Here is a 26972-nt window from a genome sequence, read left to right as displayed (position 1 = left end):
ACCAGTCTCGCGATTTTTTTTTTTTTTGCGGTACTGTACATCTGAATTTTACAAATATGCAAAACATTTTTAAGCGATCCAAAACATGCTAAATATGATTATTATCAACGCAGGGAAATGAATTTCACATTGTTTTCAGTTAATTAGACTTCTGTTCTCATAAATTTTTAAGTTTTTCGAATATTTTTTTTTTTTGCCCCTGATTTTTATGGCGATTTTGAAGTGGGGTGAGGGGGGGGGGGGCGACATTAATATGAAAAATATATGCAGCGGCCTAAGTACAAAACACAAATAGTACATTTTTGTTCAATCGCTGAACTGATAAATGTCGTTTGAAACAATTTCATTTAAATAATTCAACACATTTATTGTTTGACATAAACATTCAAAATGCATCAGTTAAATCAGATCATTCAATTAAAAAATAAAACTTTTCAGTGTGCGTGTGAGTTCTTTACAAAATCGAAAAAAAAACATTCAATATTACGCCCTTTTTAAATGTTTGTCTTGCTTTAAAAATTTCGAAAAAAAATTCGAAAGGATCGAAAAATTTCACGAATGTTTCATTTTAACATTGTAAATCGGACCATTAGTTGCTGAGATATCGACATTAGAAAATGGTGCGTTGTTTGGGTGAGACTAAGAAAACATCAATTTTCCTGTTTTTAAACCTTTGCATGGCAATATCTCAATATCAACAAAGTTCAAAATAGCAAAATAAAGAGAATTTTCTCAGCTCTTCAAAAATATTTTTTTTCAAAAGTGGGCAAACATGTGCACTAATTTAAAAAAAATGAAAAACTGCGACTATTTTCAAAAAAGTCACCTTAAAATGGATTTAACTTGAAAACGGTGCTCTTTATCAAAATTTCACTGAAGTACTTTTTGATTGCAAATTTGATTTTGAGCATGAGCATGAGCATGAGCATGAGAGATCACCCATGGTTGCCCCTCCGTTGCTGAACAGAACCGTAATATCCTTTCAGCACTACTGATCATAGGCTTCGACGATCTAGTGGTGTTTCCCTTATCAACAGCATGTATGAATGCGCCGAAAAAACAAAACACCATGATTGCTAAAACAAGATCAGTTGCTAATAGGTATGGCGTTTTCAGATCAATCTGTCACCGCGCCACCATTGGTTTTGCTTCCGCGCCACAGGAGCGCGGTGACAGATTTCTCTAATATCCGTATAACAGTCATTGGCCACCAACGGCGCCCGCCATGTCAGTTTGTAGATCTCGATTTTAAGGGACGGGAATGTTAGTTAGCGCAGGTTGCTACTAGGGTAGCTGATTTACTCTGTGCTTACTCCCCACAAGCGCCAGGAACCTGAAAATTTGTTAGTAGGATAGGGTGTTTGGTCAGGATTCATCATAGAAGATGATGATGCGACCCAAAATCATAGTGTTTGTTGAAAGGTATTATGTTTTATTCTCAAGGCAAGCAGTCGGATGCTGCGGATGAGACATTTCCCGTTTATCGGCTGTTAACTTTTAATTGAAATGGTTTAATCTTAGACAGCCGGCTGTGGAAAGATAGAACCAAAATCATTTGTAATTAAATGATGAAGGATTTAACAGTCTGACTTTTTAATTGAGATGTTTTTACGAGTTTTACATGATTCATGTTTAGTGGGGTAATGTTTAACGAAGCTAACGACGAGTTACGATGTTTATCGAGCTGAAATGGTATGATAAGGTTTTGTTGTTATTGCACACCGACGACGAACGCGAAACAACCCTGCGACCCGACGGAAAGGTATCGTAAATCAGACTGGCTCAATTGTCATCGATGACAACCAGAGCCAGCCGCACCTTTACACACATACACGCACGCGAAAAAAAAAACGAAAAACACCCCGACGACGACCGCGAAAAAAACACGACCCGACAGAAAGACATCGAAAATCAGACTGAGGAAATGAAGAGAAAGAAAATAACATAAAAAATAAAACCTAATCACATAAAACCAATCACCCCATACACACAAATAGCGACACAAAGAGACGAAAATTATCACGAAAAAACAGGACTGCGCGTCCCCAGAAACACTGCACTTATCTATTTAAGTCTTTGCTGTATATAAATGAAAAACAACTTTGATGCATAGATCGGATTCACTAATTCACTAAACATGACACTTTTTTTGTCAGATTTTCATATTGAGGCAAAATTTTAAAATTATTTTGACGATTGATCCTTTTTTAATTCGATTTTATAAATTCGGCTATATTTTGTCTAAATTTCTTCAAAAAGTTATTCAGAATAGTACAGTACACTTGTTGATACTTTTTGGAAAAGATTTTCCAGGTTATTGTAAAGTTAAGAAAATCATTATTAGATAATGATTGTCTACCAAAATTAAATGATTTTGTTGACGCTTTTGATTTCGATCAAAAATTATTTAATACAGAAAATTTTAGAGTGGTAATCAATTTTCATCGAAAATTACGATCGGCTCCACATTAAGTTAACTAATTTACCAACTGTGATCAATTTGCAATGCCTGGATCAGTTCCAGAGCGACTTTGAAAATTTCATACAGAATTTATATTTGGGTTAAATTTGATGAATTTATTACGAAAAATGTCACAGGTTTTTTTTCCCGAAAAACATTGATCTTGATCTTTTTTGATAGATCGAAGTAGCCATGCGCGAGTTCGGACGTGGAATTTGTTCGGTGCCAGGGCCCGGCGATGGCCTGATATGAGCTACCGAACAACATTGGCAATATGGCGTCGTTTGTTTACAAACATGGGATTGTTTGTGGACGAACAGAAAAAATTTCTCTAAAAAAAAAAAATCTATAACCATTGTGCAATAACATTAAGTCTTACAAAACAGACAAAATTTCGTTTAATTCTAGACCAGAATTTGTTTTATTATTATTTTTCAATTCAACCTCTTTTATCGAGATTCTTATCAAGAATCAAGGATCAAGAATGCTCATCAAATCATCGTACCTTTAGTGTATCTTTAATTTTCACATCTATTCGCTGTAGATTCGTGTTTACATTTTAAAATTTAGCATAAATTAAAAATAAGTTGCAAAATTCCCAACATCAGCCATGTGCAACAATTTCCACATCACCCGTGCGGGAAACCGATAATGGGGTAATTCATGCGTTCCAAACTGTCAAAATTCCAAAACGTCATTGCCAATCTTCGGTTCGCCGCTTTTGTTCGTGTTTGAAGTTTCGGGCCGAGACTCTGTTCGGTGCCAAAAATTTGACGTTTTTCATCGGTTTAGATTTATTTTTCATTAGCAAATTCCAAGAAAGTTTCTGATGATTTTTTCGGATTTATTTGTACTGTAAAATCTACATGTTGAAGACAAAACTTCACAGCTCTGCGTGATTTTTTTCGTGTGGCGTAACGGAAAGGATTTCCGTTTGGTTCCAGCCGTTCCGGCAAGGCCACAAGCTGTTCACAACCTGCGGATACCTGGATTCGATGATGTTCTAGTGAAGCAATAGCATCGTATTCGATGTACAGTCGACTCTCTGGTTGTCGATCTTCTCGATATCAATATTACTCCATCTATCGATGAATTCTTCAGTCCCTTCAAACTGCATACTTCGATTGGCTTTATTCCTCGATATTTTCTCTTGCTTGAAGGATCTCTTCCTCGACGGTCCCTTAATTCTGTTTGCTTTAAAAATCTCTTCCGGTTGTCAATATTGTCACATTTTGATTGCAAATTTGATTTTACATCGAAAAATGAAGTTGAAAAATTTTTGCGACCAATATTTCGATTTTTTGAAAAAAATCGTATTGATTCAAAAATTCATAACTCGCTCAAACATTTTTTGCACAACCTGGAAATTTCTGAAAAATTGGCATTTAATGTCCTCTAAAACATATCAAAAAATTAAAAAAAATAAAAATAGTGTTTTTTGCAAATCAAAAGTTAAATAAAAAATCACCGATTTTTTTTTACCGTGTATTATTTTTTTTCAGTGTAGTCCATACCTACAACTTTGCCGAAGACACCAAATCGATCAAAACATTCCTTTAAAAGATACAGATTTTTGAATTTTCATACATAATTTTTGTATGGACAGCTGCCAAATTTGTATGGAAAATTATATGGACAAACTAATGATGCAAAATGGCTTCTTTGGGCATACCGAAGGCACCAAAAAAGTTTCAGTCGAATTAAAAAATACAAAAATCAAAATTCAAAAAAAAATTGTAAAGAATTGCTTTATTTATTTAGCGAAATTGTTTTTTGTGAAAATGTCAATTAAAAAATTTGCAATTTTTTCCGTGTGTCAATTTTTCCAGATATCGGTGATCAAGAAACGAGGGCTTTTCGGGAAATACTGAGAAAATCATATTTATTCTGTTTCGTTTTTCTATAGAATATAAGTTTGCATGGCCGCATCATCAGCTATTATCTCAACAAAATTCAAAAGTGCAAACATTTGGGTTTTTTTCAGAGAATCGAGCACATTTTTTTTCAAAAATGGGCATTTGTGGCCACTATTTAAAAAAAATTGAAAACCTGCGATTTCTTTTTTCAAAAAGTATCTGCAAATGGCTATAACTTGAAAAGAGCCAATTCGTACAGAAAAATGATAATGCACCTTGCACCTAAACAAACCAGGAATGTTTACTTTACTCAACCCTCAAACATTCCACTTAAGAACGTGAAAAAAAGAAGTTGTAACTTAATCCACCACTCTGTGATCGACATCCGATCCCCGCACAAAACCTGCTGCTTCTGCCTTCTAGTGGCATCTCGACGACGAAGATGACGACAGCGCAAAAAAACCTAAACCTGATCCTCCAAACCAGCAAATCTGACCTACAGATTCGTTTGTTGCGTTTACGTACTAGTCTCGTGTGGGGGGTACGCTATGGGAAAAGTCAACACTCGCGATCAAGTGGGCTTATTGCGGAAATGGAAGAAACTCGAGCCCAAAGCTGATCGATCGAATGTCACAACATCAACAGCAACAAGGCACTTCAAATGAGGATGACCACAATAGTGGGTATCGAACTGATCTGAGCTGATCGTGCCTTGTGCATTTGGAAGTTGTTTGGAAGATCATTAGCGAGCGTCAAATCAGTTGGCGACTTCTAGCTAAACACGGAGAAAAGTTAGTTTCCAGAATCGTGAACAAGTGCTCATGAAATTGAGAACGGTATTTTCTCCGTGTAGGGGTAAGGATGGGAATAGATAATTTTTTTATCAATTGAAAATTAAAACTTATAAATTTATTTCGCGGAAATTGTTTAATTTTTCCATCCCTGTCATCCCAAAAGCTTATCCAAAAACCAAATAAACACAGTAGAGAAGTATAGCGAAAGTATCAAGCTAAAGCGTCGTCAACCGAAGAGGGCAGAAAGGGAATTATGGGGTCGTCTCACTACTCCGGTGGTCTCCGATCCGGTCTGCTGTTATCGGAGCCCAAATCAACGTGACTCGCGGTTTTTGCAGTGCTGAGTCGTCGTCGCCTCAAGTTTACCATGTCAATCATCGACGAATTTGAATTTCACGCGGGAAGCTTCCTCGAAGAACGCCAATATCGTTCATGGGAAAGAGTCAAAGTGCAACTCCAAACGGTGGAGCCAATCTGGATAATACAGACCAGATGTTCGCTCCGCGCGGTTGCGGTCCACGGGTGATGGAAGAAGTCGTGAACGCGTGCTCCAGTTTCACGTGACCGGCCTGGCCTCGAGGCACTCGAGGAAAAAATCCCTTTTCAAAATATTGTACAGAGCTGACTTGTGGTTTGAAATTTCCCTCCGTGCCATCCCTATCTTACGTAACACGTTTCATCCTCCTTCAAAGCAGACTTCAGACTTCCAAAATGCATCCGGTTCTCGTTCTCGATCGGTTGTTTTTTGTTCGCCAACTGGGCTAGAACGAATCGGGCTGGTCGACTCTATTTTCACCAGAAGCTGAGGGAGCGTTTATTTTACGACATTTGGATGCTGCTGCCGCAACTGCGCTGGAGATTCTCCTGCTGCAGGTCAAGCAGGCGGTGGCGGCGACCGACGTCGAGCAGACGTTCGCGGCGTTGCACGTGTTTTGAGGGGGTGAACAACCCAAAGAATGGCCTGCTGGTGAGGTTGAGGTGGTGGTGGTTTATGCTTTATGCTTCGTAAAGTTTGATGATGTTACACGGTGGTGGTGGTGGTGTACAAGATTCAGTGTTTGGTTTTACATGTAATTGTAATGGATGTGATGTAACGCCGATGGTGATGGGCGCAGTCTGGACTAGATTAAGGTGAAGCCGTTGATCATTTTCGAAGAAAATTAATCATCACTATAAAATATTCTGTATTAAATTCAATTTAACGAATTTCAGCACCAAAAGGAATCAGCATGTGCCGGTTGTTGCCTTCTTGAAGCCACTGAAATAATTTTTGATCTAAATCAAATGTGCTTCAAAAGTTATATAATTTTGTGGCACAGTCATTGACGTCCTAGTTGGCAATCATTGAATAATGACGATTTCCATAACTTTACAAGGAATGGGATAATCGTTACCAAAAGGAATCAGCATGTGTAGGGAACTATTCTTAACAACTTGTTGAAGGAATTTTGTCAAAATATTGAAAGCGACGCAAAAATTATATCTTTGAACGAAAAATCATGACAATGATGGAAGTCTTCTAGTTAAACGCTGCTGGTGATAGTATTTTTTTTCAGGGAAAAATCAAAATTTGCCAGATAAATTTGGGAATGCCAGATTTTTCATATATCAGCCACAATAAAGATTTATCAGATTTTTCAGATTTCGACAGATTTTACATATTCCATCGACTTTCAACATCATTTTAAGTTTAAATGAAAATTGAGAAATGTTAAATTGAAGTAAATATTTATTTTTAAGAAAAAGTATTTATTTTTTTTTATTTTAGGTGCCGGAAACCATTAAAACCAGGGGTGTCCAATCTTTTCGTCCTGCGGTCCTGATCCGATTGTCCATACATTTTGATACAAAATAGAAAAATAAAGATTAATTCGAAAAATACGGAAAAAGCTGAAATATATTACAAAATATTTCATTATGATTGAAATTAAATAAGGGAAATATAATCAGTTGAAAATTGATTGTCCTTTATTTTGTTTTCTAAAAATGAAGATTAACAAAAAAACATATTTCAATTCATTGAGACAATGTATGATTATTAATTAATATATGCAGTGATTATTAATTTTAAAATGAAGAATTTGCTTAAGTTTTTCAAACTTTTTTCAAGCATAATTTCATTCTGTAGAATATATAGATATACAGTCGACTCTCTGGTTGTCGATCTTCTCGATATCAATAATTCTCCATCTATCGATGAATTCTTCAGTCCCTTCAATCTGCATACTTAAATTATCTTCATTCCTCGATATTTTCCCTTGTTTGAAGGATCTCTTCCTCGACGGTCCCTTGGAATCTGTTTGCTTTAAAAATCTCTTCCGGTTGTCAATAATTTCACTTTCTCATGGCTTGCATAGACATTTTTCTTGGCGAAACGAAGCTTTGAAGGGTGTTTGACATTAGTTTGTTTTTGTTTGATGGACGTTGCCATGATTCTCTCCCATAGCAGGGTATCAAGAAAAAAATATTTTCAATCGAGTCTTCATTTTGCATCGCTCTGTAAACTGATGATTCTCTTCCTCGACGGTCCCTTGGATATTGACAACCAGAGAGTCGACTGTATAAAGAAAAGTTTCGAGAGGATCACTGATTTAGGCCGTTGCAAATATTTTTCAATATTTTTCATTCCAAACACTGTGCATTGTTGATCGGACTGCTGGTTGCTAAGATACAGCCTCTTGAAGTTTAAATTCAGTGAAAATGTTCGTTTGTTATTTTTTTTAATTTACAAATAAGTTTTTTTCAGCCGAAAATTATTTAATTGAATAAAATATAAATTTAAGGGGTTACATACATGTAGAAAATCTCAAAATTTCATATTACAAAAAAAAATCACTTAAAAGATGATTTTCAATCACTCCCGAAAGTTTGATGAAGATATTTAGATATTTGACTAAACTGAGTAAGAGACGATTTAAGTTCACAATTTTGCTCTACGCAAAGCGAGCTGTCAAACTTTGTTAAAGTTTTTCTCGTTAATTTACGGGTGAAACGATATCTCGAGATGGGATAGACCAAATTGGCTGAAATTTGGGGTGAAGATTCCCAAGACATATCCTGTGTGCATGACGAAGCTCGATTTTGAAATTATTCTCTTTTTTTAAGTACAAAAATCAAAAACTGACGATTTTATATGAAAAAAAAAATAAAAACATCACCAATGATAAAACCAAATGTCTTCAAATTTATTTTGTTAATAGTTGTAAATGTATACTTTAATTCCCTGCAAGAAGATTTTAAATAAGTTTAAATGTGTGCTCATACCAACCTTTGACATTTTTGACGATTTACATGTATATTACCTCTTAAAGAAAATATTTTTATTTTTTTTATTGCAATAAATTATCATTTTTCCAAAAAAACGGTGCTCTTAAAAAAATATTTATTAATTTTCGAATGTTTATTTTTTAATAATTTTTTTTTTTTCGTAAAAACCACAACTATTCCAAATTTTATATCCCTGGTACCAAAATCAAAATTATTTAAAATTTCATATCTTCGGTACTAGATTTTGCACTATCCTGACCTCTAGCGGAAAAGAAATTCAATTTTAAGTAATAAAAAGTCAATTTGAAAAATGTTGATTTTTTGAGCATTATCCGTGGCTGAATGGTCACGGTGTTCGCTTCGTAAGCGAATGGACCTGGGTTCGATTCCCATCTGCTACCAACGAGAAAGTCAAGGAAATATAAAACTTGAAACACTGAATAGGATTGAAAAATCAAAGTCGCTCGTGTAAAAGTAAAACTTCCAACACTTAAAGAATTTGCAAATGTTTTTTCAGTGCATTTTAAAGATAAAAAAAAATGTTTCAAAAAGGATTTCTTTTTGAAATTTAAATTGAAGTGAGAAAATTGGCTCGACTCTAGCTAGTTTTCTCACTGGGGGAAAAATCACTCTACAATGTAATCCCTCACTGTTTGTTTACATTGATTGATCATGTTTTGAGCGTTCTAAACAAGTTAACAAATCGCGCCGCTGCGATCGTGGGAATCTCTCTCTTCATCGAGCTTCTCTCGCAAAGTTTCATCAACTCACGTTTCGAACTCCTCACTCATTCTCTCTCACTTTGCTCACAACAACAGAGAGCGCGAGCGCTTTGTTATCCCAGCGCCAGCGCCTGCTTCGACCGATCTTCATTCATCAGTTCAGTTAGCTCGCGACCTCTACTCGGTTCACAACTCGCGCACGATCGAGCACTACTTCGCGATCGAAAAGATCGCGCGATTTGATCGACGACGTGCGGCCGGTGGCACGTGACAACCGGTGGACAGATGCTCATCAGTCAGTCACTCTCTGGAGGGTATTGTTCGGGTTTTTTTTTTTGTTTCAATGAAGAATGTGTGATCATGTTGTAGGTGGGCTCATTCCGTGGAGATCAAGCGTTGTGAGTTATTGCGCCTGCTGCGATGAGCGTTAGTGAGGGGAGTTGGAGTGGGGGGAAAACGTGCGTGAATTTCCCGCTCAAGTGGTTGTTGTTCGGGAAGAGAATATCTCTCAAAAAGGGGGACTAATTTTAGAATCTTCAACATTTGGGGATAGTGGAAAATTAGGGAAAAGCATAAATTGCATCATTTGTGGTTGGGGAAATGCACCTTGGGCGTGATAGTGATAGTGAGCAGAAGCAGAAGCCCCTCAAATAAGTGAAAAATTGGGCAATCTCCGGACATCGTGCGGCCATGTAACGGTGTGTGATTGATAATTTTTCCACGAGGGGCTCCCGGAAGCTGTGCGCGCCGAGTGTGGTGGAGTTGATTGATGCAATCGGCAGCTGGGAAATTAAGTTTGACGAAGCAACGCGAAAAAAAAGAGTGATTGATATGCAAAACAAGCGTTGAGGCGTGTTATTATTTTGTGCACATTTTTATGCAAATGCGGAACCGAAACTGGTCGAAAAGTGCGCGAGAGCGAAAAAAAACGGAAAGAAGATTTATGACCAGATGAAAAAAGTCCCTCAAAAAATGTACGTGTTTCTAACGCACCTTTGAGAAGAGCAGAGAGGAAAAATCACCTGTCGTGTGGCCCTTTTTTATTTGGTTGCAAAATTGTCCCTCATTTTATGAGCGATCATTTAGACGAAACGCCCAAAATTTAGAAATTTCTCAAGAGAGCATTCACTTCATCTCTGTAGAACGAAGAAGGCGATGCCTTCTGGGTTCGAAGTTGCTACCTTTCGCATTGCGGCCTGCTGCGCTTGGCGTGATGCTGTGGTCGCTCGTGATTTTTAACGTTCATTTCAAGTTTAACAAATTTAATTATTTATTTTTGCAAAAAGTAAATTCAACATCTAATTTTGCACACCAAGTGTTTGTTTTGACAAATCTTTTTTTTTTTCGCTTTCTAAAAGGACAGTGATTGAGAACGACAATAAATAAACATCATCGTCAATGAATCAGTGAATCAAGTGAGTGAGTGCGAGTCGATCGATACTGGAAATCGAGAAAATAAAAGTTTTGTGATTGAGCAAAGCCAAACGAAAAGAAGAGCAGCAAGCCAAGATAAATAAATCCAATCAGGGGGCGCGCGATTGAAGATGCTTGTCAACAAATGTATGAGCGGTTTTCAATTGGTGGGACTTTGATGATTGGCTAATGGAGAAGTTTGAGTGAGCCAGCGGTTGTTTCGTGAGCGGGAATCAGCGGTTCAATTGAGTAAGTAAGATTTTGCGTGTGGTTTTTATTTTTAATTAATTATTTTTAGGAGATGTTTTGCGGGGAGTTGGAAACTTACTGTTACTGAACATTTTTTTAGTGCTTTAACAACATGTTAATTTTTTTTAAAGAAGGCAAATTTATAAAACTTATAAAAAATGATTTACATTTAAAACTCCTTATCTTAAAACAAAATTTAATGATTATTTTTTTTGGAAATTATGCACTATTCCACTCAACAACTAAAATCCATAAAATTTAGCTGTTTTGTTCTTAACTAAAGAATTTAGTTGAGCATTATAACAATATTTATAATATTACAAAATTGGCTGATTTTTTTTAACAGGTAATCAATTTCCCAAAGCCGTATTTTTGAACTTTTTATTATTATTTTTGTATGCTTCAGGGGACAAAAAAACATTTTTTGAGCCATAGAAAAGTATGGACTTTTTTTGCCGCTGAGTTATGTTTAAAGAAAAAATAGAAATTTTACTCTAAAAATTTACTTTAGTTGATGACTGAAAAATGCTGAAAACTACTTCACAGATTTTTTGATAAAGTGTTCAAGATCGTTTCAAGGTAAAGCGACTTAAAGTTTTTTTTTAGAATAGTTGAAAAAATTTCCAACAAAATTGGTTAGGAGGCATTGACAGGATGGCCACTCAAGTCGGGAAATCAAGGAAGTCAGGAATTCGCCAAAGTTCGCAAAATCTCGGGAAAAGTGGGGAATCTCAAGCATGCTTGTTTGAAATTTAAAATGTGATTGCTTTAGAAAAAAAAACATTTTTTTTACTCCTTGATTTTTCGGGCCGACCTTAACAAAAAAATATGACGAAAACTTCAATATAATTCTTACCATCTTAACTAAATTTCAATAAGGGGTTACATACATGTAAATCGGCCAAAATGTCAAAGGATGGTATGAGCATACACAAAAACTTTTATATGATCTGTTTCTGAGCATTAAAATATACATTTTTAACTATAAACAAAACAAATTTGAAGACATTTGGCTGTATCATTGCCGAGATATAGCTATTTAAAGTTAGCAGTTTTTAAAAACGGGCTCAAAATTTTGGTGAAAACTTACTAAACTAGTCCCGTGTGCATGACGATGACGAAGGCTGATTTTCGAAAAGTTGATTCTTTAAAAAGACAAAAATATTTTTATCTTTTTCATATAAAAAATCCTCAATTTTTGATTTTTGTATTTTTTTAAAAAACAAATTCAAAATTGGGCTTCGTCATGCACACGGGATATTTCTTGAGAGTCTTCACCCCAAATTTCAGCCAATTTGGTTCATCCCATCTTGAGATATCGTGGCACCCGTAAATCAACTCGGTGTTACGAGAAAAACGCTCAGAAAGTTTGACAGTTTGCTTTGCGCATGGCAAAATTTCAAGCTTAAATCGTCTGTCACTTATTTACTTTAGTCATATATTATGACTAAAGTAAATAAGTGACATGAAACTTTCAGGAGTGATTGGAAATCATCTTTGAGTGGATTTGATAAATATTCCGTTATATGGAATTTTAAGATTTTCTACATGTATGTAACCCCTTAGTCAAATAACTGTAATTTTTTGGGAAAAATAGGCTCCCAAAACCAAAACAAAAAACACTGTTCGCCATCTACATTCGAGTAGGAGAACTATGGCTGAAGGTTACGTTTACGTTTTTGCACGATGATTGCTATGGAATGTGGAAAAAAAATTTGAATTTTAATTGATTATTTATCATTTTGCTAAAAGTGAAGTCCCTAAGAGGTAAAGAATCAAAAGTTTTATAGATTGGTATACCGCTTCATAAGTTAGGATGACATTTTCTCATATAATTCTGAGATCCGGATTGAAAACGCGAGAGTGAGGTTAGATTGCTAATTTTGAAAATTATAAAAATTATGATAAAAGCGAGTTTAAAAAAACATTCCAAAAAACGAGTCCACTTGATAAATCTACCGTTTCACTTAATAAATTAGGTTTTGGTTGATCGAAACGTAACGTAATTCTGAATGAGATAATAAACGAGTTAAATCGGCCATAAAAATATTTTGCTCGTTTATATCAATTAAAATCTATATTTCTTATCTGAAAATGGTTAAATTTATCACAAATGTCGATTTAACGATAAAATAACTCCCTGGTAACAAATGCATATAATTTGCGATTCTGGAAAAGTCGGGAATTGGAAAGTGGGATTTGAGTGGCCACCCTGTCATTGCAGATTGGATCTCTGGTTGCTGAAATGCAGCGAATGAAAGAAAAAGAAACAGTAAAATTGATGTATCTAAAGTCTCATCCAAACAGCGGTTTATTTTTTAGTCCCAATATCTCAGAAACTTATGGTCCTGAAAAAATGATAAAATTTTGTGATCTTTTCGAAAGAAATATCAAGGTACAACATTCTTATACTCCATGAAAAATACATAAAAGAACTATGTAGTAGAATAATTTATTGTGTAATAATAATTAAGTTTTCTTACTCTTCCATAGTGTGAACTAACAATTTGTATTTTATTGTAATTGATTTGACAGTGTAACAAAATAAACAAAACATTTCAACAATAGTTCAAAAGAACTGACAACTCATCGCTCAGCTGCTTCAAGATTTCCAAAATTCCCAGAAGATCGGAATCTTCTCCACTGGAATTGATTCGATTGTAGTAAAAGTTATCCAAACGTTTCGAAAAGTAAGCAATATCTTCCGGGGGTATCGCCCAGGACTCGTAGAGCCTCAAATAGCGCAGCTTGTGGCAGTACTGCCTCAGGTGGGTCGTCGCCTCGCAGCTCACCCCTAGTCCGTTCACGGACAGCCGTTCCAGCTGAGCCAAGCTTCGGCACATCTCCTCTATAAATCCGCCGTCATAAGCAGCGTCCTGGAGTTGGAGCTCCGTCACCGCGGGAAAAAGCCTGAAAACGGTGCGCAGTTTATCGCTCGGAACGTTACCCGGAGCGCCGACTTTGAGATACGTTAGCGAGGTGACCGGTGCCGGGCAGTTGAACGGATCGTCTTCTACGGTGAAAACGTTCGAAACGCTGAAGCTGAGGCGTTGCAATCGCTTGGGCTGGGTGATTAGCGAAAGCAGTTGATGCCAACTGTCGAAACCACATATGGTGAGGGTCATGGAGCGTAGATCGGGCGAATGCCGAAGTAGTTCGCTCAGGGAATCATCCGGTATGAAAACGGAGCCAAGATACAGTTGCTTTAGTTTAGGGAGCCGAGCGCCTTGCTGAATCAGTAGGGTTGGCCTGCCAGCGGTTCCTGCGTTGCCGTCGATTTGGAGATGTTCCAAGTTGGACAGCGCCACGTTCGGAATCTCCGGCAAGACGTTCTCTTCTGGAAGATACCCGCCTTCGTGCTCAACGTGGGGATCAGAAAAGCCCAGAAAAAGCCGCTTGAGATTTGGGAGGGCTCGTAGAACATGGTGGAGTTCCTGAAGATGGTTAAATCAATTAAATGTTAAAGAAAACTCTGGGTGCTACAAACTTACAAGAGGATTGAACAAAGACAGTTCTTCGATCGCTGGATGTGCTTCAACAAACTGAACTATTGCCTCGAAGAAGCCATAACAGTAGCCGTAACTGTCACGCAATTTAACTTTCTTCAGATTCAGCTCCGTCAACAGCGAAAGCTTCCTCAGACAGCCTTGCGGAACGTCCAGAACCAGCTCTTTGAGGCTGCTCTTGGCTGACTGGATCAACCCGACAATTTCGTCGATTTCTCCATCTTCCTCATCGACTATCGCGAACTCGAGCTCCTCCAGCCGGGTGATCAGACAGGCTAACGGGCCTGGGCGGGATTTTTTGAGCGATAGTCTCCTCAGATTGATCAACTTGAAGTTAACCCTGCCCGTCCTTCTGAACCTCGCGGAAATCAGATCCAGCGATTTGAGGTTCGGTGCGTGGCCCAACACGTCCACCGGGAACTCGCACCCGCACATGACGAGACAGGTCACCGTTGAAGCGACCTGCGGCCACCACGCCGCGATGCTCCCGATCTTGGAGTAGTTGTCCAGCTGGAACATCACATTCGAGGCCGGCACGGTCCCGGGAGGTTTGTAGTTCCGGTTGATCATGGTGATGTTGCGATCGTGGGGAAACTTGAGCCAAAATTTGTCCCTCAGGCCGGGGCTGCTTCCGACGGCGTCCCGCCAGCGGTGGCAGGTGAGACGAGCCACGATCAGGTCTTTAAGGGGCAGATTGAGGAAGATTTTCTGCCAAATTTCCGGTGGAAGTCTAATCTCGATCTTGGGTTGTTTGGGTTGTATCCCCGAGTCGGTCAAGAGCTTCCTTTTGGGCATGGCGGCTGATTTGAATCTTTTCCGAAATCTAATCTTATATTACAAAATAACAATTTCCCTAACAAAAACCAACACAAACTGTGCTTTGCCAAAGCAACAAATCAAAACAAACTGAGACGATTGGCAAGTTATCGTTGTTAACGTTTGAGTGTCACCGTTGGGTAGAACAATAGGGACATCAACTCAAATCTAGCAAAACAATGCAAAAGGACCGAAGCCGAAGTGTAAACAAAGAGTCTATCCTGCTCGTTCCGAATGTAAACATCAACTGACGTGAGCAGGATAGACTCTTTGTTTAAACTTCGGCTTCGGTCCTTTTGCATTGTTTTGCTAGAAATCAAACTAATTTTGTCAAACAATTCAACCAACTTTAGTGCCATCAGGTCACGCTCTAGGTTGGTGACGTCCCGTCACCCAACGGTACCAAAACTCCGTAAAAAGCTCCGTGCGCCTCCACACAAACACGCAACGCGTCCAATAAACATTCAATTAACAATATGAATCCAAGTAGCCCGCCGACTCGATTCCTTTTGGGCGACACAGCTGCGGCGGCGGCCGCCGCCTGCTATGGTCAACCGAAGAAATTTGGTTGAACCGCAGTAGGCCGCCGCGCGTACGGTACACTCGGCTCCAAATCGAGCTTAAATTGCGTGCAAATTACGCAAAGTTTGATGGGTGGTTAAATTTATGGTAATTGGAACGCCAGACGGCTCGGCCATTAGCTAGAACAATTTGGAATCGATTTCACCCGGTGAAATGTTGTAGGTGATTTCCCTATTGCTCTGCGTTTCGTCGATCAACTGTGGTGCAGACGATCAAAACGATAAGCTGTCAAATTTGACGATCATGCATGTTTGTCGATCGTATACGTAGTTGATCCTCTAAATTCGACAGTTGGTTTGTTGAGAAGCTGCCATGCCCAAAAGAAAGCATTTGACCCGTTCAAGGTCGGGCGCAAAACGCGCCACGATCGACCTTCCACTACCTCCGGAGATCCTGGAGCGGATCTTTCTGAACCTCGAGTTCAAGGAGCTCCTTCAAGCGCGGAGAACTTGCCGCCGCTGGCGGGACGCCATCGCCAGCTGTCCCGAGCTGAGGGACAGATTTCTGCTCCAATTTCCTCACGATCGCGCGATCACCAAGATCAACCGAAACTACAAGCCACTCGGGGACCTTTCGGCCGCGAATGTGGAGTTCAAGCTGGCAGACTACTCCAAGATCGGGAGTATCAACGCGTGGTGGCCGCGGGTCGCGTCTACGGTGACCTGTCTCGCTATGCGGGGGTGCGAGTTCGCGGTGGACGTGTTGCGACATGTGCCGAACCTGAAATCGCTGGAGCTGGATTCCGCCAGGATCGGTGGGGTGGGAAGGATTGATTTTAAGTTGAAGCATTTGAGGAAGCTGGCGTTGAAGGAAGCGAGGCCGGGGCCGTTGAGCGGGATGATTGTGCGGCTGGAGGTTCTGGAATGCCGGAGTCTGGTTGAAGATTTGGAGGATCTTCGCTCGATCGTGGGTTTGATCAAGTCTGCGCAAACGAGCCTGGTGGAGCTGATCTTGGATGTTCCGGCTAGTTATCTTAAGGATATTGCGCAGCTGACGGAAATGCGGTTGAAGAAGGTGAACCTGAATGCTTTTGCTAGCAGAATGACCTACGGAGCTACGTTGATTCCGTTCGCTGAAGCTTATACATCGATCGAGGATGTAACTATCGTTGATTCACTCGATGAAGAAGTAAGTTTCTGATCATGTGCTGATACTTTAGACTAACTTAATGATCTCCAACAGCCTCTCCACACCATGCTTCGATCGCAGTCTAACCTTAAGCGACTTGAGTTGAAGTTCGCCTCGCCAATCATCGACTACAACGAGGATCAGGAACTCAACACGCTTCCGGCGATCCCGACCGGTCTTTCCACCCTGGAACACCTCCGAATCGAATGCGTTGATGACTCGGGTTGGCCAAAGCTTAACTTCCAACGCGGCTGTCGATTCCCGAAGCTCAAGGAGCTCCACCTCGAAGCGCTTGTCGTCAGGGGAGAATCGCTGCGAAGATCGCTGCGATACTCACCCAACCTCACCCAGCTGACGCTGGATTCCTGTGACTTTACAAGCTGGAACCAGCTGCTTCGCGTGATCACGCAGCCAAAAGCGCTGCGATCGCTGTCCTTCACCACCTACAAAGTGATGAAGACGCTCGAGGAGGAGCCGATCTCCGCCAAACCGTGCAAAAGCCTGCGGTATCTCCAGCTTAATGTTCCCGAGTTGGATGAGGTTCCGAGGGCCAGAGTGTTCGCGCTGTTCCGACTGTTTCCGCATCTGACCGAACTCCGCATCGAATCCGGCGTCGACGACGAGCTGGTCAAGGAAGTTTGCCGGAAGTTGGTCCGGTTGGAGAGGCTGACGTTGCGCGTTGGGAGTACGACGCACAGGGCTGTTTTGTACATCCGGCACTACTGTCGGAATCTGAAGTACTTGACGCTGATGGGGATCTGGAAGTTGGAGGTTGAGGACATGCACTATTTCGTGCAAAAGTTGGATAGGTTCAGTCACGGCAGGTTTGAGTTTGTTGGTGAGCTAAGGTATCTCATTTTGGACTGCGTGAAGCTGAACGAATCGGACTCCGATTCGGATGTTGACCTGTTTTAGAACTTTTTGTAGTTTTGTTCTTTCGAAAGTGATCGAAATCTTTCTGTATGTTTAAGTCTTTTTCAATAAAACAACTTCTTAACAAAAATACAATCTTCAACATCCGATCAAAGCGATAAGGAAGCGAGCTTTCTCGTTGACCTGGTGACACCGAATTTGCCCCTCCGGGGCTAACTTCGCAGCTCGTCCGTTATCGGGAAAGACCATCTTTGGGTACCTGCGGACGGACACATTATAATCATTTAGGAAAGGTCCCGGTCCCTCCGACGATCGGTGGACAGTGGGAGCTTGATGGACAAAACATTTGCTTAAACTTGCATGCAAGTTGCGTAGCAGTGTTACCATTTGAGCTGACGTTTTATTACTCAACTTTAGCAAATTGATAAAAAAAAAACTTTCAAATTTTGACAGTTCTGAAAAGTCCCACAATCCCAGCTATGCGTCACAGACCTGTTCCTGACCGCCAGCAAAGATAAAGATCCATCTCCCGGCAAAGAAGAGCCCACGGCAGAGAAACAAACGACGAGAACGATAAAATGATTTAATTTGCATGACAAACATCTCGCCAAAAAGCCTCGGAAAGAGCATTTCTTTCGCGACTTTTTAATGTGTCACACCGCGTCATTTGGCGTCACAAGTTAAGCAATTAAACGGACTGTCCTTGGTTCCTTTTAAGAGTGTGTTTTTTTTCGCTCTCTGTCAGCGTTCCGGGCAGTAGTAGGCCATGCATTAACGTTAACGTCTGGGGGTTTTATTGGTTTTTCAAATTCACAGCCAATAATTAATAAATGGGACGGGAGATGAACTCGCTTTGCGGTCCTTAAAAGGTTCACAGTTTTTATTTCGTTTTTTTTTTCACTACATTAGATCAGCGCAAAAAAAAACGAAGAAGACACATTAAATTTGCCCCCGTAATGAAATTATTACGACGACGGGGGTCGTAAACGAGCGGGAGATTCACTTACGGCGGAGCCGTAAAACGACCCTTGCTGCCGTTGGTGGTCAGTTGGGAAATGAAGTTTGAATTACTTCGTTTAAAGCAGGTCGTCAGGTTGTTGGGAAATTTAAAGTATCACATTTTTCGCAGGCAGATTTGTGGACCTTCTCAGTTCTGTTGGGACTGATCGATAAAAATAAAAATCTGACTCCAACTCCCTTTCACCCCAGCAGGCTGTCATTTCGTTCCGGCGGCAAAACAAACAATTCCGGTTCACACTTGCTCCCTTCCCCGCCACATCTGGCACCCCCTGTCAGAGAGAAAGTGCAATTTGGCAACACTTATTACCCACCCACCGCGACGCAGTCGCCAACAGTGTTGCGATCCATCATTAAGGGCAAATTGATTTTGATTGACGGTCGTGGAACTGTTGGTTGGTTGGTAAGCCAAGGCGACATCTTAGATGGCGCTGACCTTTGGTGGTCGCTACGGCCGCCACAAACAGACACTGACATTTCGGGATTGTGCGTCGCGAAGCGGGAATCATCAGATCAGGGCAGGCGGTGATTGACAGTTGGTAGAGCGGTCACTTGGATCTTGGATTGCAATTGTTAGATTCAAGACAGGTTTGGAGCAGTCTTGGCTGTTTATTTGTTTGAAGGAATTGACTGGTTCGCGATGTCCGGGAGGAAAGGTCAATTTGTGGATTGGGACTAAAACAGATTGCATCATTTGTGATTGATGATCTGGATGATAGGGTTTGGATTGGTTTGAAGGTTCATATTTTGATATGAAATCAATGTTTAGTTATGTCACGTAATGTCACGTAATTACCAGTAATAATTATTAAAGAAATTAAATAGGCAACATATTTGTTGCGAAATTGCCACATTTGACTGGCAATCCAATACGGTGTGACCTTAATCCTCCCCGGCCAAAGTGTCTGCTGATTGACGTGTAATTCCTTTTACAGCAAACAACAAGTACCTACACCAGCAGCAGCAGAAGAATGCAATTTCTTCAGGTCAGCAACAATGACGATGTACCTCACCCCCACCACCAAAATCACAAAAATGCCCTTCGCGAAACTCTTTATACATTAATTACATCTGAGGCTGAAGCTGCTCTTTCAAGATCGCGCCTCAAAATGTGCCCTCCGACAGAGTGCGTTTCGAGTCTCTCGTCGTGTTCCTGGGCGTCCTCGACCAAGTCGACAACCAACATGCATGCAAAATATCGCGGGCTGACGCCATCCGACGACGATGAACGACTCATTCATGCTTGCCCTGGCGCAAGCTCGAATGGACCCATCATCATCATCGGATTGGAGTGGCACAGTAAAAACGCTGAAATTTGGTTTTTTGATTTTCATTGGATTTTTAAAACAGAAATCCTTATTTTTTTTTTAAATCTCCAAATAACAAAGCGAAATGTAAAGAATTCAACATTCAATTTCAAAAATACAAAATATTTTAAAAATCGTAAAATTTATTGCAATTTCCAAATAAAATTTAAAAAAATCAAATTTTTCACTGTTCCCATTATTGGCACTTGCCCGCCAATCTTGCCCGGCGATCCGGTGGAGCCCGGTGTCAGTGGGGCAGTGTTTTAAGGCAGTTTAAGGCACTGGCAGTCAGTGGCTAATTGTTATTAATTTCGATCCCCGGCTAAGCTTAAGCGTACCATATGACCAGCCAAGAGTGCAGAACAGTGCAAAACGCGCTCGGCCTCTGAGGAGATGATGGAGAAATGGCGACGGATGAAGTGTGCTCGACGGAGGCTGGTGGCACCTCAAGTTTGCGGCGTTCTGTCGTGGAGAATTGATGGAAAAGGGGGGTCAGCTGGGTAGAGTAATCGTTTTGTAATCGTTTATTGGTAATCGTAATCGTAATTTACGATATTACTCATAACATTTTTCAACATTTACAAAACAAAAATAAAATTTGGGATGCATATTTTAAAGTTTTAAATAATATTTTGAATCTAAGATAGAGTGTGGCGACTTGATCCTATTTTTGTAAATCACAAATCTCTGTCAATTTACCTAAGACAAACTAAGACATTTCTGTTAGATTCCTGATACCGTATTATTCCACTAACATCGAAGTTATGTATTTTGATTATATAAGTTCTTTGATTTGTTTCAAGTATTTAAAAAAAGTTTTTGAGATGTATTTTTTAAAATAATTTAATATACCTAGAATCTTACTCAACTTTTTTTAAAGTCTCGCAAATAATCGAAATTTGATCAAATTGATTGACTTTTGCGAAGTTTCCAAACATTGCCATGAAACCAGACTACCCATGTTCGCATAAATGTCCCATATGCAAAAACAGCAAGATTTGAAAAAAAGCATTTCAAAAAAATATCCTCAGCAGTGCAAAAGATATTTATTTATTTACTTTTCCTAGAAAAATCAGGGGCATAAAAAATTACATCCAGAGTTTTTTTTTTTGAAATGGTCATATAAACCAAATTTTCAATTTTTTGCTTTTTGGGTGTTTTTGAATACCCCTGACTCAAGGCGGTTCTAAAAACACCCAAAAAGCATTTTTTTTAAATTTTCAATCAAATAGAGAATTTTTAAGCTTCTTACAAAATTTTGATGTTTGGACCACACATCAAAAATTGACGCAACATTGTAGAAAAAACGATAATTTCATATTTTTTTGATATTTTGCAAACTTTTCACTGTCGCAGAACTGCTTCAATGTGTGTTATTTCACTTGAACTTTGTGAATGACCACACGGAGAAAAAAGAGTTCCCAAAATCGTGAACAAGCGTTCATGAAAATTGGAACCTCGAACAAAGTGTTCAAATTTCATGGTACGTTTTTCAAAATCGTACCATGGGATTTGAACACTTTGTTCGAGGTTCCCATTTTCATGAACGCTTGTTCACGATTTTGGGAACGCTTTTTTCTCCGTGCATAGAAGCCGTTTTGTGTCATTTACGTAAAATTTACTTAAATATTCGAAAATCTTTACCTTTCGAATGGTTTTCTGATCGACGAACAATTTCTAAAAAAGCTTTTTTTTTGTTTGCTTAGAGGACAAAAAAATGTTGACACTGAGTTATGAATTTTGAATAAAAAAAATGTTTTGAGTTAAAAATGGAAATCTTACCTGAACAATAAAGTTCACCTCAGATTTTAATGTAAAATGGAATTTGCAATCGAAAAGTACCTTGAATTTGTTAGTAAATTGCACAGTAAAAAACATAATAATATAACATCTGGGAAGGCGTACATCTAATTAATTAGATTAAATTTGTAAATTTATCACTAATGTAGTTTTTAGCCACTTTTTTTAATATTTTAATATAACATCATAAAAAGGTAACATTTCACGTCAATTTTTACACCTTCCATTTTGACACAATATTTTACTGTGTGCAACATACGTTTTTGAAGTCTAACTTTATGGTTTAAGTAGGAAATTTTTGGATTTTTATTCTATATATCTGAAATATTTTTTTTTAGTACGGCTGAGAAAATTATCAGTAAAAATTAAAAAAAATGTGATAAACACAGGTACATCTGGGATGAAGCACATCATTTATGTCAGAATAGAATGTTTATGTACCTCTGAAAATTTATTGTGTCACCACTTTTCTTGTATAATGTAATTTTTTCAGTCTGAAATGAGGTAAAATTATATTATAAGAAAGTATTTAACCTTCAAAATTTACTCATTGTTTTAACTGTGAATTTGTGTTTTTCTAAGTGTATCTTATTTTTTTTTTAAAAAGGTACCTTGATAAAACTGTTGAAACATATTTTCAACAGTTTTCAATCCATTATCAGAATTTTTTCAAACACAAACCAGATTAATTTTTTAGTATTCTTTTCTGAAAGATCGATTTTTTACAATTTTTGTGTTAAGACATTGAAAATCTAACGAATGGATGCCGCGCTATCTTCTTTATAAACACTTAGAAAACCCTAATTTATCAATTTTTATTCTTTGCAAGGATATTTTTCTACTACTAATTGTCCGTTTTTGAAAGCCAAAAAAAATATAAGAAGGGTATTTTTAATCCAAAATATTCATATTTTCACCAGAAATTAAGCAATAAATAGCTGAAAATAGCTAAAACTTGAATAAAATAAATTTTATTTAAAAATAATCCACTACATTTCGATTGCAATTTTACCCCACTGCTCCCCCAACTTCCTCACCCCGTATCGACACCCGGCTTATGTGCGAAACCAGTTCCATCCATCCGTCTCGCGAGGATTTTAGCATACGCTCAGCTGCTGCCTGATTGGACCCCAGAATCGCACTCTACTCAGAGTCGCAACCGCAGCAGAGGTCGTAAAAATCGCAGTCGCGCCGCGCCGTCAAAATAACAATCAAGGGCCCAACCGGCTTAGTCAGTCAGTGTGCCTCACTCAGTTGGTCGCGGAAAATATGAATAAAGTAAAAAAAAGGAAGGGGCAAATATATTTCCTTATTTGGCCTAGACAGTGAGAAGTGGTCGCCCCTTGGTCGGTCGGTGATTCTCCGTGCCTTTTTGAAGGTGGTGGCCACTGCGGAGAGGAGTCTCCTTCGGTCCTTCAAGGTAGCGGGCTGATGGTGATGTTGTGGAGTGTGTGTAATTAACGCAACCATGACCTATATTTATGGTTCGAGGAAATTGAACACGAATCGGCTGTTATCGACCGCGCAGCGGATGTAAATTTGCAGATAAATTGAAAAATTATGGGATTTTGATAGGATGAAAGATTGTCTAAACAAGTTTTCATGCAATTTTGGCAGCAGGTCCATTCAAAAAGGCTAATGGAATATTCAAAATCTGTATCTTGCAAACGAATTTTCTGATCAATTTGGTGTCTTTGACAAACTTGTAAATAGTGCTTAGGACTTCTTTGATAAAATAGTTACTTACTTTACTTTATCAGCAACAGGTCTAATCGAAGATTTTGAAAAAATAGTCACAATTTAAAAAATTGACCCATTTTTCAATTCGTAATTTTTCAAGACCTAAAAGCATAAAAGCTTTTTTTTTGTTTTACTGGTAAAAATGTATATCTTTTGAGTTATGACACAAGTTGGTCAAAATCCATTTGGCAGTGTTGCCACTTTAAAAAAAAACTTAAACTTTGATTAAACGTTAGAAAAAGTCTACAAAATTTTCAATTTAGCAGTGTTGCCATTTTTTCAAAAAAATAGATCTTGATTTTTGATTAATTTTGGGAAAAAGTCACCTTTATTTTCAATTTGGCGGTGGTGCCATTTTCTCAACAAAATCTAAATTTTTGATTAAACGTGGGGAAAAGTCAATTAAATTTTTAATTTGGCATTGTTACCATTTTCAAACAATAATCTTAATTGTTGATTGAACGTGGGAAAAAGTCAGCACAATTTTCAAGTCAGCAGTGTTGCCATTTTTACAAAAATAAAAGATCTTGATTTTTTACTAAACGTGGAATAAAGTCACCTAAATTTTCAATTTGACAGAGGTGCCATTTTCTAAAAAAAAAATAATTGAATTTAGTATTAAACGTGGGAAAAATTCAATAAAAATTTCAAATTTACAGTGTTGCCATTTAAAAAAATCCTAATTGATGATTAAACGTGGGAAAAAGTCACCGAAATTTTCAATTTGACAGTGTTGCCATTTTTTCAAAAAAAACTTTATTTTTGATTAAATGTGGGAAAAAGTCAACACAATTTTCAATTTGGCAGTGGTGCCATTTTATAAAAAAAGATCTTGATTTTTTGATAAACGTGGGAAAAAGTCATCTAAATTTTTAATTTGACAGTGGTGCCATTTTCTCAAAAAAAACTATTTTTTTATTTAACGTGGGAAAAAGTCAACATAATTTTCAATTAGGCAGTGTTGCCATTTTAAAAAATCCTTATTTTCGATTAAACTTGGGAAAAAATCAATAAAATTTTAAATTTGGCAGTGTTGCCATTTAAAAAAATCTTAATTGCTGATTAAACGTAAGAAAAAAAAATTCAATTTAGCAGTGTTGCCATTTAAAAAAACAGATCTTGATTTTTGATTAAACGTGGGGAAAAGTCACCTAAATTTTCAATTTGGCAGTAGAGCCATTTAAAAAAAATTCTTAATTTTTGATTAAACGTGGGAAAAATTCAACAAAAATTTAAAATTGACAGTTTTGCCATTCATAAAAAAAAATAATTTTCGATTAAACGTGGGAAAAAGTCAATAAAATTTTCAATTTTGCAGTGTTGCCATATAAAAAAATCTTAATTGTTGATTATACGTGGGAAAAAGTCAACAAAATTGTCAATTTAGCAGCGTTGCCATTTAAAAAAATGATTTTTACTAAACGTAAGAAAAAGTCACCTTAATTTTCAAATTGGCAGTGGTGCCATTTTCTCAAAAAAAGATCTAATTTTTTTATTAAACGTGGGAAAAATTCAACAAAAATTTCAAACTGACAGTGCTGCCATTTTTCAAAAAAAAAATCTTAATTTTTGATTAAACGTGGGAAAAAGTCACCAAAATTTTCAATTTGGCAGTGCTGTTATTTAAAAAAAAAAACAATTTTTTTATTAAACATGAGAAAAAGTCAACATAATTTCCAAATTTACAGTTTTAAAGAACTAAACATAAAATTTTGTATCGCAAAGATTACTTAAAAAAAAAACAAAATACATTTTGTTGAGCTAGATGAAGGTCTCCCCTCTTCAATAGGCTCAACAAAACCACTGCTAAATGGGCTTGTCACTGCTGAAACTCCAAATCCCCTGATACTTCACACGACCAAGTCCCAAACTTGTTTACATCACCGCACGACATGCCACACCGGTGCGACTCCTTTTAGCCCGATGCCGAACCTTGCGATCGGAAGCACATGATACTGAGCTGCGGCGCACTCTCGTATGATTGATCGCCCGATCTCGACTGCGCCTTGATAGCCCAACAATTAAGCAATTTTCGGTGGCTACTGGTTCTGCACTAAATGCGGCCCAATTTGCATAAAATGTGTTACTGTCAACCGAATTTGGGCCGATAAGTCGATCGCCACTTGAGTCGGGTCAGATGTTAAGGTTTGAAGACCACCGATATCGTCAAGGTCGTCGGAGTTGTGGTCGGTTGATTTAGTGATAACATTCTAGAATTGTGACTTCCCAATTGCGGGCTTTAGCATTGATATCCACAATGAAAAAGAGTCAATTCTCGAAATCGTGAATTATGTTCATGAATTTGCACCATACTCATGAATAAATTCCTTCGTGGTTCTCAAATTCATGAACATGATTCACGATTACGGGAATTGATATTTTTCTGTGCAGTTGTCAATCTGTCAACTGTCAAATTTAGACAAAATAGACGAAGTTCAGTTTGAGAAAGTCTCAAAACATAACTTTCTAGACTGTCCATTTCTTAAGCACAATCGTGATCATCGCCACTTTCATCTGATGCGCTCAGCTTTTCCCCCTTAAACCTAATGACTCGGGATGAGCTTAAGCTTAATCCACCGAAGAAAGTGACACTTTGTTGTTATCACAACAAATCGCAGCATAAAACGTCTCTTTAATATTCATTAACCCGCGTAAAGATTTCAATCACCCACTAATTCTTCATCATTTCTGTCTTTTCGCTTCTTTCCAGTACGACAACGTCAATTCCTGTCTCACGGTGCTGAGACAGCACCAGGTTGGCGGTCTCGAGTCGGTCACCCCTAACGACATCTGCAGTGGTCGGCTGAAAGCCGTGCTCTCACTCTTCTTCGCGCTAAGTAAGTTTCCCTTTGTTGCCGCTACGCGGCAGCACCTACTCCTATGTCGACTGGAAACTCACCACTGGTTTGTGTCTTAACTTTCAGGTCGATACAAGCAGGCGACGAAGCAGAAGGTGGCAGCAGCGGCGGCACAAGCGGCAGTAGCAGGCTTTGCCGGCAACCATCAGCAGCAGACCAAGGTGGAAATTCATGCACCGCCTGCCGATATGACGAACCGGTAAGTCGAGCAAGATTGAATTTGTGGAGATTTTCTATGGGGTGGGTGTCTTGGGTGGGGTAAGTGCTTGAAGGTATATTGGGTCCAATTTTCGAGCAGGGTGTGAAATTATTTGATTGACTTTATTGTACTTCAATTTCAACTGAAGCTTTGGGACAGAAAGGTTTTAATTTATTTTGGAAATTAATGAAAGTTTCTTTTAAAATAGTCGTCATTCTATAATCTTATTCAGAAAAATATTTTTTTACGGTAGACAATAGAGTGTACTGATTAGACAACAGGTAGCAGACAGTAGGCAGTAGAAAGTAAGCAGTAGTCAGTAGACAGTAGACAGGAAGCAGTAGACTGTAGGCAGTAGACAGTAGGCAGTCGCCAGTATCCAGT

General features: G+C 38.5%; 3 protein-coding genes across 3 annotated transcripts in view; 2 read left to right on the top strand and 1 right to left on the bottom strand.

The window, feature by feature from the left end:
* The window catches only part of LOC6032104, a 61766-nt gene extending 35174 nt beyond the window's left edge, over window positions 1-26592 (top strand). Inside the window, exons 3-4 of the mRNA XM_038251092.1 lie at window positions 26242-26368; window positions 26456-26592. Of these exons, the coding sequence (XP_038107020.1) occupies window positions 26242-26368; window positions 26456-26592 (264 nt within the window). The remainder of the gene's footprint in view (window positions 1-26241; window positions 26369-26455) is intronic.
* On the bottom strand, window positions 13203-15184 carry LOC6032108. Its single transcript, XM_001842721.2, has 2 exons — window positions 14254-15184; window positions 13203-14196 (listed from the first exon to the last, which is right to left on the bottom strand). Exons 1-2 carry the CDS (start codon window positions 15061-15063, stop codon window positions 13321-13323), a joined length of 1686 nt encoding a protein of 561 aa, XP_001842773.2. The 5' UTR covers window positions 15064-15184; the 3' UTR covers window positions 13203-13320.
* LOC119767653 lies at window positions 15928-17797 on the top strand. The gene is made up of 2 exons (XM_038256688.1): window positions 15928-16794; window positions 16849-17797. The coding sequence occupies exons 1-2, from the start codon at window positions 15979-15981 to the stop codon at window positions 17707-17709; spliced, it is 1677 nt and encodes a 558-aa protein (XP_038112616.1). The 5' UTR covers window positions 15928-15978; the 3' UTR covers window positions 17710-17797.
* Window positions 26593-26972: the final 380 nt, after the last annotated feature.

Source organism: Culex quinquefasciatus, chromosome 2 (genome assembly GCF_015732765.1).
Source record: "Culex quinquefasciatus strain JHB chromosome 2, VPISU_Cqui_1.0_pri_paternal, whole genome shotgun sequence".
NCBI lineage: Eukaryota > Metazoa > Arthropoda > Insecta > Diptera > Culicidae > Culex > Culex quinquefasciatus.
Note: the sequence above shows the minus strand (reverse complement) of the source record. Positions and strands in the feature narration are given on the sequence as shown.